We start from the raw sequence: 12,115 nt of genomic DNA on the forward strand, positions 1-12,115 counted from the left end.
GAAGATCCTTGGGTATTGGAAGTGGGGTGCTTTTAGGCGAGACGCTGCATTCCCCACTTCCCTTCCAAGGAGAAACCTGTATTTCAGGGGCAGTTATGGGATATTGTTATTCATGTCCCATTGACCAGAAAAAGGATAGGGGATGCTCTCAATCCAGACGTAACAGGAAGAAGGCCAAAAGGGCTAAATATAAGAGCGGTGAAGGGTCTTTGAGGACGGAGTGGGATGCCCTTGGTAGAAACATGGTATCCCCCTTCTCTCACTACTGACCAACCCAACCCTTCCCCCGCCTTCATCGGGTATGTTAACTCCCCTGACTTCCTCCTATATGACTGCTAACAGTACTGAGACGTGGAAGAGGCAACCGGGAGTAATGAAGACTAGGTGCTTTTACCTTTCTGGTACTGGGACAAGGAAGAGGCCTGCTGAGAATAGTAGAGGTCAGGCATGCCCCCTTGATGATGGTCAGGCATGGCTAATTGTAGATTCACACCTGCAGGCTGTTAAAGGGCTCCATGTGTATAAAAGGCCCAATCCAATGATGCCAAAGAGAGAAGCACTGGTGTTGATGAAGGAGCAGCAGCAGAGGACCAAAGGCCGAGAGATCTACGCTGCAGGAACGCCGAAAGAAGCAACTTGTGAGTTTCGATGAAAGAGGAAATTCGGTATGCGAGTGTTTGAAGTTACGCAGAGGATTACTTTGTATCGGAGTGGTCATGTGCATGAGAAAACACATTTTTTCGAAGGTCTCCGATTGGAATCCTCATTAACTTTTGAATAAGAGAGTACTTTGTAACAGAGAGGTCGCGTGTACATGAAGACACGTTTTCGAAAGTCTCTAAGTGCTGGGCCCTTACAATGACATATTACAAACAACGAGATGAAACAAATGAAACTTTTTACAATTGTTACGAAAGTCTCTGCGTGCTGGATACACAATATGAAAGGCATTCTACAATGATATATAACAATGAGGTGAATTGGTTGAAGGTCTCTAACACTTATTGAAATCCGAACCAAATGAAAAGCGTACCAAACATATCTTCATACTTATTAAATAGAACTGAAAGAAAACGGTTTCCAATGAAGATTATAAGTGAAGGAAGCTTTAAAATTCAAATGAATCCATTATGTACCAAGCTGAAACGTAAATGCAACTTCAAATTCAAGTAAAATGTATATATGTTGAAACTACAAGTAAACAAATGAACAGAACTTCAGTAATACAAGTGAACCAAATATAGATTCCAGAGTGAATGGAACTTCGGAGATGAACTTTAACAAGTGAATGAACTGCAACTTTCAGTCAAGTCATTCTTGTACAAAGACCAACCATATCCAGAGGGCGCAAGCGTGGCACAGACCTTTAAGAAACCTGGAAAATATTCATATACATTGAAGGTGAATCTTGGGGAAGGGAACCCTGAGGTTTAACCTGTTTATTGATTTGAGGACGGAGTTTCAGGATATTTTGTGTTTGGAACTATGTTTTGAAACTTGGGGAAGGGAACCCTGAGTGTTGTTTAACTTTGTCATTCTGATCTTAAGGCAACCCTGAGACTTTTTTTGGAACAGCTTTATACTTGGGAAGGGAGCTGAAAGAAAGCTCTGGCTTTGTGTTGAACACTGTTTTGTTGGTTGCTGACATCCCAACACATTGTACAGATTAGTTGTGTGGGCAAGTAATGGCTTGGACACAGACAGATTTCTAAATTGAACTCTTGGACTTTGACTTTCCTTAGTTTTGGTTTGGTAGGGAAATTGCACCATAGTTTAGGGCAAGATAGGTGTTTTTCCATCCTGACTTTTAAGTTAATAAAGTTTTTATTTTTGTTTTGTAAATTTGACGTTAAGTTTTGTTCATTGTAAGTCACATTACATAGAAAACTTGACCAACTTCAAAGTACAGAGCAAGGTCAGAAATTCAAGTACTGTCATTTGCGTAAATCCTTTACATATTTCTGCCCCTGCACTGCTGTATTACAACATAACTTCCCTCCTTCCCTCCTTCCTCCTTCCTCCCCCCTCCCCCTGTGGGTCAAGCAAGCATTTACTGGGTCTTTACAGTGTGTGTGTCAGTAGGAAGTCATTGATTTTGGATAATTTTGGGTATATGGATTTACACTGAAGTGAGTGCCTTTCGATCTTGATATATTGTTCTTGGAGGAAATAGGTTTACTATGCATTCTTAGATAACCAGTCGGCTTGGGACTGTGGTTCACTTCAAAGGTGCTTGTTTGTAAAGTCCATCCATAGTGCCTCGCATTGTGCCGATCTTCCATGCAATGTCGCTGTTATTTGTTCCATTACGCATACGTTAGAGGCAAGATTGAGATACCAAACCTCTGACCCTGTTCCAATCGTCTTCCTCTTTCTCCAGACCAAACAATATGAGGTAAGGGTCTGCTACTCTGGAAATGCCATCTATATCTTTGATCCAACCCCGGACCTCGTCCCAAAATACCCTTTTTCGGGTGCAGCCCCACCACATATGCCAATAGTCAGCATTTTCTCCACATTCCCTCCAACATCATAGGTTTGCCTTTTGGAACATTTTGGAAAGCCTGAGGTGGTCATATTGCCACCTATGTAAGGGTTTGATTGCATGTAACTTCTATTGGTTGGAAATAGATATTTGTGTTGCGGCTGCGCATATAGTTCCACATAGGTCCGGACTAATCTGTGCTCCCAGATCTCTCGCCCATCTACCCTGCAAGGGCTCTGTGGTCCCCTTCCCTGCCTCTATTAGTTCCTTATTCATTATTGATATCAGACCCTTCGTTTCTGTCTTAGTGTCCAATATCTTTTCAAAGGGGGAGAGGTCCCTGTTCAACTTGGTCTTCCACACTGGCTTCGTTAGGATGCCTTTTATCTGAATATATTGGAAGGTGGACAGTGGGCCTATTCCCAGAGCCTCAGTTAGTTCAGGGACAGGGATAAAGTAGTCCTTTTGCCGTAGCTGCCCCACCCTTTCTAGTCCAGCTTCGTACCATGCTTGGTATCGTTCTACATTAGGGATATGATCATTGATGCCAGGGGACCATAGGTGGCTCAGGGGAGATGGCCATGTGGTGATTTTGTGCCTGTCTTTACCCTCCATCCAGATGTCCCATATGGTGGTCAGTATTGGGTGGTCTTTGAGTCTGCTTAGGAGTTTCTTCTTGGGGGCCCAGAGCCATTCCGCGACCGTAGCTGGGAACAGGTAATGATTGTCCACGTGGACCCATTGGGTGTCTTTGCAGTTGCGTAGGTGGGGGATCAGGACTTGCAGCTGGGGCGCTTAATAGTATTTTTTAAGATCCGGTAGACCTACCCCGCCCTTATCTTTGGGGAGTGTCAGGGTATCGTAGGAAATTCTTGCCTTCTTCCCCTGCCAGAGGAATTTCTAATGATATTCTTGGTCTCAGAGAAGAAACTGGTTGGCATCTTAATGGGTAACATTTGGAAGGGGTACAAGAACCGGGAGGAGCCATACCATTTTACGTCATTGAGTCTTCCAAGCCAAGATATCGTCAACTTATCCCATCTAGATAGGTCGGCACAGAATTGTTAAAGGAGTGGGGGAAAGTTGGCTTTGTATAGATCTGCCAGGTCTTTGGTAATCTGTATGCTGAGGTATTTCAGTTTGGAGTGCTCGATCCCAAGACCCCGTGGGGAAAACCTGGTTTCATTTTCCTCTGTCTGTCCCTGCAGGGGAAAGAGTGTGGACTTTGTTTTATTTACCTTGAACCCTGAGAGTTGGCCATATTTTTCTAGTAGGGAGAGGTCTCGGGGGAATGGGTGTCATGGGGTTGGTAATGTGTAGGAGTATATCATTCGCATAGAGAGCTACCTTGTATTTCATTTCTCCCAGGTAAATACCTTCTCCCAAGTGGTCAGCCCTAAAGTTTTATTTTTAATTCAAAATCTGTTGTCTGTGTCTTACTCCAAGATACCTTCACACAGTCCAGGTCGGACTCTTCCGAACACTACGCCATTATGGCCAGTAAAAGCCCAAAATGAGACAACCCTAACGATGCAACCCTAACCTTGCAGGGTTCACAACTAGAACATACAATTCCGGCTCCAACCCAGACTTTAAATAGATTTGTTTCACGCATGGGAAATGGGGAATAAAAGGGGGACGCAATCATTGTTCAAGGGCCAACTAAGCGTGTTAAGATTGGCCTCATGGTTTGCACCAGTCCCGACCATCCTCCGACCAGTCCTGGTCCATCTGTGATGCACAAACAAAGAGGTGATGGCTGGAAGGTTTAGAATGAATCTTAACCTCTGGCATTGCTCTGGGCAACCCTCCAGACTATCGTTCTTCGCCTGCCAAGCCATTACAGAAGCGGAAAAACCATATGCAAATCAGACTTAGCCCCACCCCAAAAGGGGCAGTCCAGCCCGAACTGCTAGGTCACATCCCTTCTGCACGAGACCACAAGCATTCCACAAACATGTTTCGGCCTTGTTGGGCTTCATCAGTGAGGAGTAGCTTGGGTCTCTAGGCCCAGCAGGCACGGGACCCACGTCTGGGCATACCCGTCCCACTCGGGGTGACATAGCAAAAACAAAGAGGTGATGGCTGGAAGGTTTAGAATGAATCTTAACCTCTGGCATTGCTCTGGGCAACCCTCCAGACTATCGTTCTTCGCCTGCCAAGCCATTACAGAAGCGGAAAAACCATATGCAAATCAGGCTTAGCCCCACCCCAAAAGGGGCAGTCCAGCCCGAACTGCTAGGTCACATCCCTTCTGCACGAGACCACAAGCATTCCACAAACATGTTTCGGCCTTGTTGGGCTTCATCAGTGAGGAGTAGCTTGGGTCTCTAGGCCCAGCAGGCACGGGACCCACGTCTGGGCATACCCGTCCCACTCGGGGTGACATAGCAAAAACAAAGAGGTGATGGCTGGAAGGTTTAGAATGAATCTTAACCTCTGGCATTGCTCTGGGCAACTCTCCAGACTATCGTTCTTCGCCTGCCAAGCCATTACAGAAGCGGAAAAACCATATGCAAATCAGGCTTAGCCCCACCCCAAAAGGGGCAGTCCAGCCCGAACTGCTAGGTCACATCCCTTCTGCACGAGACCACAAGCATTCCACAAACATGTTTCGGCCTTGTTGGGCTTCATCAGTGAGGAGTAGCTTGGGTCTCTAGGCCCAGCAGGCACGGGACCCACGTCTGGGCATACCCGTCCCACTCGGGGTGACATAGCAAAAACAAAGAGGTGATGGCTGGAAGGTTTAGAATGAATCTTAACCTCTGGCATTTCTCTGGGCAACCCTCCAGACTATTGTTCTTCGCCTGCCAAGCCATTACAGAAGCGGAAAAACCATATGCAAATCAGGCTTAGCCCCACCCCAAAAGGGGCAGTCCAGCCCGAACTGCTAGGTCACATCCCTTCTGCACGAGACCACAAGCATTCCACAAACATGTTTCGGCCTTGTTGGGCTTCATCAGTGAGGAGTAGCTTGGGTCTCTAGGCCCAGCAGGCACGGGACCCACGTCTGGGCATACCCGTCCCACTCGGGGTGACATAGCAAAAACAAAGAGGTGATGGCTGGAAGGTTTAGAATGAATCTTAACCTCTGGCATTGCTCTGGGCAACCCTCCAGACTATCGTTCTTCGCCTGCCAAGCCATTACAGAAGCGGAAAAACCACATGCAAATCAGGCTTAGCCCCACCCCTAGCAGTTCGGGCTGGACTTCCCCTTTTGGGGTGGGACCAAGCCTGATTTGCATATGGTCTTTCCCCTTCTGTAATGGCTTGGCAGGCGAAGAACGATGGTCTGGGGGGTTGCCCTGAGCAATGCCAGTGGTTAAGATTCAGTCTAAACCTTCCAGCCATCACCTCTTTGTTTTTGCTTTGTCACCCCGATTGGGACGGGTATGCCCAGACGTGGTTCCCGTGCCTGCTGGGCCTAGAGACCCAAGCTACTCCTCACTGATGAGCCCCAACAAGGGTGAGACATGTTTGGGGATGCTTGTGGTCTCGTGCAGAAGGGATGTGACCTAGCAGTTCGGGCTGGACTTCCCCTTTTGGGGTGGGACCAAGCCTGATTTGCATATGGTCTTTCCCCTTCTGTAATGGCTTGGCAGGCGAAGAACGATGGTCTGGGGGTTGCCCTGAGCAATGCCAGTGGTTAAGATTCAGTCTAAACCTTCCAGCCATCACCTCTTTGTTTTTGCTTTGTCACCCCGAGTGGGACGGGTATGCCCAGATGTGGGTCCCGTGCCTGCTGGGCCTAGAGACCCAAGCTACTCCTCACTGATGAGCCCCAACAAGGGTGAAACATGTTTGGGGATGCTTGTGGTCTCGTGCAGAAGGGATGTGACCTAGCAGTTCGGGCTGGACTTTCCCTTTTGGGGTGGGACCAAGCCTGATTTGCATATGGTCTTTCCCCTTCTGTAATGGCTTGGCAGGCGAAGAACGATGGTCTGGGGGTTTGCCCTGAGCAATGCCAGTGGTTAAGATTCAGTCTAAACCTTCCAGCCATCACCTCTTTGTTTTTGCTTTGTCACCCCGAGTGGGACGGGTATGCCCAGACGTGGGTCCCGTGCCTGCTGGGCCTAGAGACCCAAGCTACTCCTCACTGATGAGCCCCAACAAGGGTGAAACATGTTTGGGGATGCTTGTGATCTCGTGCAGAAGGGATGTGACCTAGCAGTTCGGGCTGGACTTCCCCTTTTGGGGTTGGACCAAGCCTGATTTGCATATGGTCTTTCCCCTTCTGTAATGGCTTGGCAGGCGAAGAACGATGGTCTGGGGGGTTGCCCTGAGCAATGCCAGTGGTTAAGATTCAGTCTAAACCTTCCAGCCATCACCTCTTTGTTTTTGCTTTGTCACCCCGAGTGGGACGGGTATGCCCAGACGTGGGTCCCGTGCCTGCTGGGCCTAGAGACCCAAGCTACTCCTCACTGATGAGCCCCAACAAGGGTGAAACATGTTTGGGGATGCTTGTGGTCTCGTGCAGAAGGGATGTGACCTAGCAGTTCGGGCTGGACTTCCCCTTTTGGGGTGGGACCAAGCCTGATTTGCATATGGTCTTTCCCCTTCTGTAATGGCTTGGAAGGCGAAGAACGATGGTCTGGGGGGTTGCCCTGAGCAATGCCAGTGGTTAAGATTCAGTCTAAACCTTCCAGCCATCACCTCTTTGTTTTTGTTTTGTCACCCCGAGTGGGACGGGTATGCCCAGACGTGGGTCCCGTGCTTGCTGGGCCTAGAGACCCAAGCTACTCCTCACCGATGAGCCCCAACAAGGGTGAAACATGTTTGGGGATGCTTGTGGTCTCGTGCAGAAGGGATGTGACCTAGCAGTTCGGGCTGGACTTCCCCTTTTGGGGTGGGACCAAGCCTGATTTGCATATGGTCTTTCCCCTTCTGTAATGGCTTGGCAGGCGAAGAACGATGGTCTGTGGGGTTGCCCTGAGCAATGCCAGTGGTTAAGATTCAGTCTAAACCTTCCAGCCATCACCTCTTTGTTTTTGCTCTGTGATGCACACCTTTGATCCAGCTGTCAAAGGGGCTCCCGAGGCCAGCAGGTGTAAATGCAGCATCGTCCTGTCTCAGCTGATGCCATTAAAGAGATCCCTTCTGGCCTTTCTTGAAATTCATGAAAGGGGGAACCATGGTGGAGCCACTAACTATGGGGGTCCTAAAGCTCAATGCTCCCACAACCATGACTAATATCACTACTTATTTATTTTATGCATTGGGTATTTATAATGCTCCTATACACAATGTGTTTGTAGGCGAAGCAAGACAACAGGGTGGGGGAAGAAGGACAAACAAGAAACGATCCTGCTAGGCCTTGTGACATTCGGATCGTGCAAGTGCAGTAAGAGAAGTGTAAGGGAGAGGGGAAGAAGGGGAGTGCTGGTCAGGGTGGAAGGGCCTGTGAGAAAAGCGAGTGCCAGGGGAGGCTCAGAGGAAAGAGGCAGGGGAAAGCAGAGCGTGCAGGGGAATGAAGGTCCACGAGCTAAGTGCAGTAAGGGGCTAGAAGGGCTACAAGGGTGCAGGCCCAGCCAGGCTAGTGCAGGGGGAGGGGACCGGAAGGGCAAGAGCGTGTTGAGGGGATCAGGGGAGACCAAGTGCAGGGGTAGACTGGAGTGGGGGGGCTGGTGCCCTTTGGCTGGCCCCTGGTCCACTTGCGCAAACAGAGCGAGTACTAGGGTTAAAAAAAAACAGCTTAATAAGGCCCCCACGGTACAAACCACCCAGGCTCCCCTGCCTCTATCCAGGGTTTATTGGGGTTTTACAGCACCACCACCTCTACCGACCTCTATTGGGCGGGTAGTCTACACACCAAGCTCTAACCTTTTGGTGGGCAAGCCGGCTAGCAAGGCTGGTTATGCGACTCCAACTCCTCCTTATGATGTCCCCCGGGGCTCGCAGAGCACAGCTTGGACAGGACATGAGAATCCGTAAGAAGAGAGAGGGCTGTATGAGGGGGATAATATTTTTTCACACCGTCCCCAAACTGGCCCTTTACCACCTAGAAATCAGGGTGGCACTTATAAACAAATGCACCCACTGGTTTCGTGTTTTATCTGTAATCCGTGAGGATATCTTAAACTATACCAGGTTGTAGCACCAGGGGGTAAGTGCTTCTGACTACTACTGATTAAATTCAAGGAGCAGAGAGTGGCCAATGGTATATTGGGCATCGATACAAGGAGCCACCCTGCATCAAACAGCATGAGAGAAATTGGAGCCCGTTCAAAGCACAATATTGATCACCCTTCTGGAACTAACCTACAATGCCAGGGTGCTTTCGGGAGCCAATGCAGTGCTGCTGGGGAAAAGAACTTTGGGCAACCTCGCCCACTGATGAATTTGAATTTACAATCTGATTTGAAGTGAACTGAATTGTGATCAGAGTTTGTGGGATAACCGTTGGGTTGCACGGTAAAACTAACTTGCTCAATTGCAATGTGGACCGATGTATATTCATTTGTTTACTGTAATTGTATATGTGATGATGTACTTTTATGGCCAACTGATATTGTGTAACATTTATTCTAAAAATGGTTTGTCTTTTTTAAATTGATATTCTCTGGTAATTAGTATGTCATATTGGCAAGGATTTTAATATTTTGTCTAGAATAGTGATTTAAATGTACTTTCATACGTATGGATACTTCTGTGCATTGTGAATGTAAACCTTAATGTGATAATGGCACGAAGATTGCATTTCTTTTCTGTAAATAAGCTTCCTGTATTTATTTGTTTTTTTTGTGGGTAACTTCCTCAGTACTGAAATTGAGACACCCACTTTTAATTTCTTGATTTATTTTTTATGTACAGATGAAAAACAGTGTCTTTCTTGTCCCAGATTGTGGGATGGTATTGTCATGTTGGGGGCGTAGGGTTGTTAGATTGTGGACATTTCTCCATAATTTAATCCAGCGTTAGAAATGTAGATATAATCCATAAATTGAAGTCGTTACAGTGAGGCACATCAGCGACAGGGTACCAAAAAAGGGTTTGAAGTGGCATATTGTGATCTGTCATTGCTAAATCACATCACGTTACATGACCCCTGAAATAGCTACACTAGAGCGCTTTGTCAGAAAGACTCAATGGTAAAAATCTGTGCTCCATTTACAAGGCCTTTGGAAGGGGGAAGTGACACAGAAAGCTTTAAAAATGACCTGCCAGTACCTTGCCAGGCAAAATCAAAGATCAGGCAACAACCGAATGATCAGTACAACCTAATTCAAGAGGTAGAAGCATAGAAGCAAAAACACCAGAGTGCAGGTTCACTTTTATTGAATTCCACAGACCCCTTTCACTGGCCCCTGCGGACGCTTCGTCCCATCCAAAGGTCTCGGGATGCCCTTGTATAAGGTAGTCTTAAGCTTGCATTGTCGGGATTACTCCCTACTTCCAAGGATGCACATTTCAGTCCATTAAATCACTGCTTCTTCTTGCATCTAATTGGCAACTGTGTGATGACTACACTGTGGTTCAGAACTTGAGTACATGTTAATATAGCTAACCTCTCTCCTCCAAACTGTTGGGATTTTTTTCAGTTGTGCGTGAATTTATTTTGTTGGAACTATGTCCCATTGCATATGCCTAGTAGCCTTGTTCGTGTTTGCTTTTGTGAAAACTGTCGGGACCTTTGTTTTCCTGTCAGTGATTCCTCCTTACTCTATTTGCCTTGGACCTATTTTTCTTATAGTACAGATATGCATTCTTCTTGGATACTGACCCTTCATTACAGTATGGCATGGCCCAGTGGTAATTTCTTTGGGTAGATAACTGGTGAAAAGTGCCAGATATATAGGAGGTGTCTGCGAGGATTACCCGACCGCCACCTCCTGACACACCTGCGAAGCCTTGCGGAACGCACAGGCTTTCCAAGGTAAGCCAAAAATGCGGGAGTAAGCAAACTCGATGAGGACCCCCATGCTGTGGAAATAAAGTGGAAGATTTAGAGTCCAATCTTGTACGAATACAAAAATAAGTGTACATACTTACACACCTAGACCGAAGCAGGTAATGTTGAGTCCATTGGCCAGAATCCTGCATGACGGCACACAACGCATACAAAGGAGTATCCAATAAGCAGGGCAAAGGTTAAGGGTCTGCTAGACGGCAGGGACAGAGGAATACATGTGTATCATAAAGCCCAAGGATAAGGACAAGTCATAAAACTGTCTGCTAGCACAATTGGTGAATTGTCTTTAATAAAAACAAGGATCACATTGATCCTGATTTCCTGACTTTCGTTTTTCGGTCAGTGATTCTGCATTACTCTTTGTGCCATGGACCCTATCTTTTTTCCTGTAGAACAGGTAGGCATAATTCCACTTGGATATTGACCCTTCCTTCCTTAGGTGATTGAGATCTGGAGAAAAACACTTTTAAAAAAGCATTTAATTCTGGTTCAAATCCATACTGCTACAATGGACACGAATGAATGTGTACTAAATGTCTCCTCAAAGAAAATACACATCTATATCTCTTTATTGTATAATGTGCGCAGGTTATAAGAAACTGTTGTCTGTATTGTTTGCTAGTACTATTGATGAGTTGTCTTTCAAAAACAAGGATCACATTTTTCAAAAATGCAAGGCTACATTTGCTGGTCGTACATCATTGCTATCAAATTTGTTCAATGCAAAGTCCTGATTTGGCTATTATTCTTCTGGGCGCAATTGTTTTTGGTCTCTAAATAGTAATGAGGTGTCAACATGTGAATTGTCTAATATTTCTTGCTTTTAATAGGTGATTTGCCTCAGCATCTTCAGGTGATGATCAATCTTCTTCGCAGCGAGGACAGAATCAAATTGGTGAGAGAAATCTCCATCCAGAATAGTTTTTATTAACAGGCTTAAATAACATTTCTCCAGCTCCAGAGATATCATTAGCTGCTTATGTTGTAATTCAAGATCGACTATAGGTGTGCATATCCACTTAGTGTTGTTATTCTTTACTTTAACATATCTCACATCTCAAAAGTAGTAACAAGCACATTAGTTTTAAAATCAGTTCTGTATGAAGTCTATACTACTTCTTTACCACAATAGTGTTTACTTGAATAATAAGTCCCATGAGGAGCGTCTCAGTCCTAATGTACTGAACTCACATGACCCTATCCAGCCATTAAGGGAATCAAATGCATCAAAGTAATAGCTGCCTTAATCTCTCCTTAGTGTTTTAGGTTTCCCCGCAATAGACCAGACTGATCTTTCTGTCATGCCATGAGCACCCGCTTATGCCCCCCAATCCACAGCCAGTAACTTGGCCTCCTTGACTGCCCCAGCCCATGGTTTTCACTTGGTGTTTTGATATTGGGGTCATTAAGGCACACACACAGTAATATCATATTCAGGTCAAAACGAGACGCTGCCAATGAATGTTAACTGGAGGAAAACAAAGGGATTTCTCCCAGACCAGAGTCCCACACAGGAACTGTTAGTTAAGGTAAGCTTCCCCACCACGCACATAGGCGATTGCCTAAAAACACTGGTCTGGGTTCAAGAGAACTGGCTCCAGAATGCTGCCTTTTGGAGTTTTCAGTATATTCAAATGGTATTGCACATTGGTTTCCCATTCTGGATCCAATTCTGTATTGTGATTGGCTGCTGGCCAGACATCTACCATGAATGGGTGAAG

General features: G+C 46.3%; 1 protein-coding gene across 1 annotated transcript in view; it reads left to right on the forward strand.

Annotated features, from left to right (window-relative positions):
* SSH1 (slingshot protein phosphatase 1) overlaps window positions 1-12,115 on the forward strand; it is a 1,301,854-nt gene that overhangs the window by 443,763 nt on the left and 845,976 nt on the right. Inside the window, exon 4 of the mRNA XM_069619458.1 lies at window positions 11,225-11,289. Within this exon, the coding sequence (XP_069475559.1) occupies window positions 11,225-11,289 (65 nt within the window). The remainder of the gene's footprint in view (window positions 1-11,224; window positions 11,290-12,115) is intronic.

This window comes from Ambystoma mexicanum, chromosome 10, assembly GCF_040938575.1.
Source record: "Ambystoma mexicanum isolate Mex_15411 chromosome 10, UKY_AmexF1_1, whole genome shotgun sequence".
Taxonomy (NCBI): Eukaryota; Metazoa; Chordata; class Amphibia; order Caudata; family Ambystomatidae; genus Ambystoma; species Ambystoma mexicanum.